The 6,400-nt window shown below is 33.0% G+C and overlaps 1 protein-coding gene across 1 annotated transcript in view; it reads left to right on the forward strand.

Annotated features, from left to right (window-relative positions):
- Positions 1–385: 385 nt before the first annotated feature.
- The window catches only part of LOC110422398 (glutamate decarboxylase-like), a 9,104-nt gene continuing 3,089 nt past the window's right edge, over positions 386–6,400 (forward strand). Inside the window, exons 1-4 of the mRNA XM_021436277.2 lie at positions 386–629; positions 2,538–2,742; positions 4,232–4,432; positions 5,644–6,112. Of these exons, the coding sequence (XP_021291952.1) occupies positions 541–629; positions 2,538–2,742; positions 4,232–4,432; positions 5,644–6,112 (964 nt within the window). The 5' untranslated portion in view covers positions 386–540. The remainder of the gene's footprint in view (positions 630–2,537; positions 2,743–4,231; positions 4,433–5,643; positions 6,113–6,400) is intronic.

A 6,400-nucleotide genomic window follows, 5' to 3' on the forward strand; every position in this document is an offset into this window, starting at 1 on the left:
CATATAATAGTGCTATTAAACTTAAATTTGTTTTGTAGATTCGAATCTATTATTTTCAATGAACTTAAGTCAAGAATAAAAACTCATTACAAAACATAATTCACCAAAGTGATTAATCATATTTAAATAAAAAAATTAATAAAAATTTTTCGTATTGAGATTTCAAACTCACTCGTTATAAAATGGTAATCAGCAAAAATAGAATGAATAAAATATTCTTTGGTCCAAAAATACTATAAGAAAGTACTTTCGACAAGGAAAAAAAAAGTCTAGATCCTCTAGTTTTCATTTTGGATCCATTGGAAACGTCTGTTTATTATTTTTATTAATTAATTTTAAAAGCAAACGCGTGGAGTAAAAGGTCAAGATAACCATTTACCCAGTCCAACTATCAATCAGTCCATCATGAAAGAAACGAACCAACGGTGCCTTGACTTTCACAGCTCCATAATAACAATCCTCCTCTTTGCTCCAACTCCACTTCTCTTATCGTTCACACAAAATTAAAATTCCAAAAGAAGAAAGAAGGGGGAAGAAACGATGGTGATCTCAAGCACCGATCCCGCCGCGGAACAGCAGGTTTACATCAGTACTTTTGCTTCCAGATATGTCCGTCAGTCTCTTCCTAGGTACTTCTTTATCTTCTTTAATTTGTTTGTTTGGGGCAACTTCTTCCTTCCTTGTGGACACTGCTCATCGTTTTGGTGTGTCTTCCGTAAGCAACGAGTTCAAACTCAGCGTTTTCCCCTTAATTTCCTCTGCAAAAATATCTAATTCTAGTATATAATTTTTGAGTAGAAAGAATGGCAAGATACAAGTTGACAATGAATACAAACTCTCAGCACTTTCCCCTTTAATGTATGAGTAATGGATCACAATGACTTATTTACCCTTCTTTGCAATATTAGAATTTCATTTTAGCCCAGTGGGGGCCGGATGGTCTGATTTCATGCCGTATCCGCCCCGATAATGGTCAACTTGTGGCTTGTCTGTCCTTCACACGTTAGATCCGGCCCCTTTGTTGATCATCCTCTCCTTCTTTCTCTCTTCAAAATCCGGGAAAGAAGATAGATTTATTTTTTTTTTGTGGGGTCAAATCATTATTTATTATATCATAAATTCAAAATTTTTAAATCTTAATTCTTTTAAATTTTTAATTTCACGTAACATCATAGCAGATTATGATCAAAGTTGATTAAATTAAGTTGCATGATTTAATATCAAATATATATATAGTTTGTAAAATTAATGCTTATTAATACACTAGGAAACACTTGACCTGAATTTATTACTTCAATAACTAATAATTTATATTATTAAGTTTTAAATTAATGAAATGTTGTATAGATAACGTTAATTGGGTCGGATTCGGGCTTAACTTCTAAAGATAAGGAGCTTGATAAGCCTAGCACAACCCTTTGCCATGGACAACTTTTGATGATTGAATATTCCCAATTCTAATAATGGAAATGTATTAATTAGAGCATAACTGTTTTTATATATAACTATACAGGGTTTATATTTGATGCCTTATTGGTGTACATTATCACTTAATTAAATGGTGTCATTTCATAAATAACTATTTTTAAAATTATGAGTATTTGTTTTTGAGAGTTTCTACCTTTTATATTTTATTTATAAATAAAGTGATAATATTTGATACACTGATACTGTATAGAATCTATACGCATGTAGTGTCTCAAATATAAATTCAATTAATATATAATTATTTTCAATTTCTGCTTATTATATCAAATAATAAATGTTCTTTACATTTCAAAATGATTTTAAGAATAAAGTATTGTGTGTCATATTTTATATGTTTCACTAATCAAGTGAATTAAAAGCTTGAAGAGTCCACTTAAATTAAATATTTCTATGAAAGGCAGCCTTAAACTATTTCATATTTTGTTAAGTACTTTTAAATTTTAATTAGATAAATCAATTTTATGAATGAAAAATAATTTCAAGAAAATTAAATGTTTTCATGCAATTTCCAATATCAGAAAGACATTTCTTGTTTTTTTATATTTGGGGAAGAGGAGTCGAATTCTACTCTTTTTGAGAGGGAGATCATGTGCTAAGTAATGAACCAAATACTTGGGTGCAAAAGACATTTCTCCTTTATATATATATATATATATATATATATACTATAAAATATATCATAAAGTAAATATTTCACTTGTGTTCATGTAAAATTAAATATTAATTGTTTTTACTTTTTTGCGAGTTTAGAATCGATAATGTTTTCTTTAAATGAATATTCTTTGGTAATCTCTTTGCATACACCAAATTACTTTTTTCAATATGAAAATTTTAAATAATAAATTAATTTGTCTTAAAAATGAATTAATTTGTCTCTCACTTTTTAAAGATGATGTGGCAATGGATCCTTTAAGAGTTTAACAGTTGACTAACATATACAGTTGACAGTTTAAAATAACTAAGGTACTAATAATAAAGTTATCGAAGATAAAGTTGCCTTTTTTATCCAATGCAATGTAGTCAAATTTTGATGTCATGGATGGATGCAGATTCAAGATGCCAAACAGTTCAATGCCCAAGGAAGCAGCATATCAAATAATAAATGATGAATTGATGCTTGATGGAAATCCAAGGTTGAACTTGGCATCATTTGTGACCACATGGATGGAGCCTGAGTGTGACCAACTCATGTTGGCTGCAATAAATAAGAATTATGTTGACATGGATGAATACCCTGTTACCACTGAGCTCCAGGTACTTCTCTTGTTTGCTGATGAAAAGCAAAAAAAATTGTCTCTCTAAGCGTAGCATATCAGAATATGGTACAGTAATTGATTTCACCTCATCCCTTATGTGCTGATTCGAAAGATAGTTATCAAACAGATACCGCTGTGTCTCACCAATGCAGATTCCTAGGACAAGGGAGATTGTAGCTCTCAAACATAGCAGTTTTGCAGCTTTGAGATAGGCTGTTACAGAATGTTGGCCTTGATAGTGAAACTTCTGGTTTTTGTATTGAAAATGATAAAGGTCATAGCAACACCAACACAAGTAAGCATAAGTTCAAAAGCAAGTCAAGGGAACTAGTGAAGAATATAGTCTTCTAGGATTGTTGGTGTTTGTTCGGTTTTAGTTGTTTCCATAAGGGGTAAAAATAAGAAAGGAAACTAGAATCAGAGAACAATGCTAATTCCATTAGGAAGAGTTAGTTTGCCTTAACCTTTTTTATTTTAGTTACTTTGAATATAATGTGCCAAAGTTTTATCAAAGCGCTTCACTACTATTTTAGCATATTGTTTGAAATCTTGCCAACTGAGTCCTAAATTTAAAAACCATTGTTGACTGATGATACTTTTGAAATATTTAGAAGCAGAAAGCAAATATAAAGGACACAGATATATACTTAGTTATATATAATTCTTTTTTGAAATATTAGTTATATATAATTGATACCTAAGCAAATATATAAATTCGTTTACACAGTAAGTGTCCCAACCATTCAGTATCTCCTTTTAAAGTTTTAAACATATTGATTTATGGTGGACTATGTAATAGGATGTGGTTGTTTAAAATCAACTGAAAATAAGCAACAATAAGTGGAGAGTCCCTTATTACATTTAAATGTCCACCTTATACTAATTTAATCATTGGGGAATTTAATTTTACCACATTAACAGCAAGTCCTTGCCTTTTGGGGGGATAATTGACATACTGAAGTCTTATCAACCTCAGCAACATAATTTCTCTTTCTTTTCTTGGTTACTCTCTTTTAAGAAATTTGTTCTTTAAGAAACATCCTTTTCATCTTCTTTCCTATATCACTCACACTTTTATCCTAGAATGTGTGGTCATATGAGCTAAACGGACTTAATACAGGTGGTTTTTGGGTGGCGGATGTAGATTCATTCAAATTAAAATGCTCTTGTCTTACATCATCAAGTGCAAGAGAAAGAAAGAGAGAATAATTTTACACTTTTGAACTAAATTGTGTTCATTTGGGGCTTACAGAGGAAGATTTTTGTTACTGATTACATAGTTTCCTAGGTTGAAGAAGATGTCCATGAACAAGGAAACTGTTTCTTTCAAAATGATAGGTGATATGAATGCTAGAAGACCTTATTTTTTTGTTCTTCATTACTTATAAGATCAATTGATATCTAATTGACTTTATGTTATCTGAAGAATTTCATTTTTTGTACCCTTTAAGTTACCTTAAAAGCAATATTTGATTGTGGTCCTACAGAATCGATGTGTAAACATGATTGCAAACTTATACCATGCTCCGATTGGGGATGGTGAGACAGCAGTTGGTGTCGGGACCATTGGTTCCTCTGAGGCAATAATGCTGGCAGGATTAGCTTTTAAAAGAAAGTGGCAGCAAAAGAGAAAAGCACAAGGCAAGCCCTATGATAAGCCCAATATAGTCACAGGGGCAAATGTGCAGGTGAGGTTTTGCTTGATATTTACTGTTAAAGATACTTGAAACAGTGTCTTGCATTAATTTTGTTGCTTCTCCAATGATACACTTGCAGTAGTTTTAACCAAAATAACATAAGATGTGTTCAGGGAAATTTATATACTTGAATATGAAAATTCAAAAAACAAGGAATAGCCTAGAGGTGTTGTAAGTTTTGGAGAAAGAGAGTGTATGGCTGCTGTGATGCAGCCTCTGTTTTATACCACTAAACAGAGATGAACAAAGAGAGAAGGCCACAATGATTTTCATTCATCATTAAGAATATATACAAGGCATAAGGAAACACATAGGAAACACTTGTTAAAGGACAGATTACAAGTCTTAAACATAGCTGATATATAAGCATGCAAAGTCCCATGTAGTCTTGTTCAATATTGTCAAAGACACGTACTGATGTGCATGCTTTCTGGTGGTTTGTCACTTGGCTTCTTGTCTATTTGGGTACATACAAGCATTAGCTTCAACAAGAAGTAGGTATATATTGTCTCAAGAAAAAGTAATAAGTTCAAATCTTTCCCTCAGAAAAGAAAAGAAACATACACAGAATCAACCGAAGTATTGCTCATGCCAAACATGCCATACCCTACTATGTTCTTTGGATATGAGTGATTGGCCTTCCTAAGCACCTGATGCCATACTGGTCGTAAGGTTTAGCAATCAGAACTTTGAGAAACAATGAGCAGTGTAGAAATGGAGGTTAAATGGGGGGAGGATACAAATGCCTAGATCTTTTATGCTACCTTTCCACTTCTAATTGGTATTTGCATAGTTGGACTGGGCATTCAACCTTGCAGTGTGTGGTGCTTATAGGTTTGTCGTAAATGTCTTTAGAAATAAATTGTAAAATCTTACTGTGTAGATTCAAGCATCTATAGTTAAAGTGACTGATTTTAGAAACCCTAATGCCTGCATATCTTGCTTGGTAGTGCTCTGCATTACGTGGAGTTCCTCCATCTTTTTTCTAGATTATCAACTGTTTATATTATGATCCATTGGGATCACTGAAGCGTAGTTAGGTGGTTACTTTCATTCAAAGCATCAGTATAATACAATGAGTTTCTTAGCATGCCTTTCGTTATAATTTTGATGTTTCTATGAGAAGCTCAAAGGTTTGCTGGAATCATTAATTAGGTCAGTTTGTGAAATGATGTGAAATATTCATGAAATGTGCTGCACAGGTTTGCTGGGAGAAGTTTGCTAGATACTTCGAGGTTGAGCTGAAGGAAGTGAAGCTGAAAGAGGGATATTATGTGATGGATCCTGTAAAAGCAGTTGAAATGGTTGATGAAAATACCATTTGTGTTGCAGCCATTTTGGGATCTACCCTGACTGGGGAGTTTGAGAATGTTAAGCTCCTTCATGAACTTCTCACCAACAAGAATAAGGAGACTGGTTGGGACACCCCAATACATGTTGATGCTGCCAGTGGAGGATTCATTGCTCCTTTTGTTTACCCAGATCTTGAGTGGGATTTCCGCCTACCATTAGTAAAAAGCATCAATGTCAGTGGCCACAAGTATGGCCTTGTATATGCTGGTGTTGGTTGGGTTGTGTGGAGAACCAAGGAAGATTTGCCTGAGGAGCTTGTCTTTCACATCAACTACCTTGGATCTGACCAGCCCACTTTTACCTTAAACTTCTCTAAAGGTAATGTATTCTCTCATATATTGACACATGTATTCATTTATCCTTGTAGCTGAAATGGGCATGTGTGTGAATTAGTATAACTCTTATGCTCTACGAACAGTGAGTTTAGAATTGATTTTATTTGTTTCTAATCCAGAGGTCAGTTCTTTACTAGATTGATCCCTGAAATCTTGTTTGTTCAAAGACTGAAACTTGTCAAGTTTCATTAATCTCATAAATGATTTCAATGCATGTGAGGCTTTAAATGTTCCCAAAAGTAGGATCTATCACAGCCTTTTGGTTTTTTTT

The sequence above is a fragment of the Theobroma umbraticum genome, unplaced genomic scaffold (genome assembly GCF_002168275.2).
Source record: "Theobroma umbraticum cultivar Fairchild unplaced genomic scaffold, ASM216827v3 scaffold_146.0, whole genome shotgun sequence".
NCBI classification, from domain to species: Eukaryota; Viridiplantae; Streptophyta; class Magnoliopsida; order Malvales; family Malvaceae; genus Theobroma; species Theobroma umbraticum.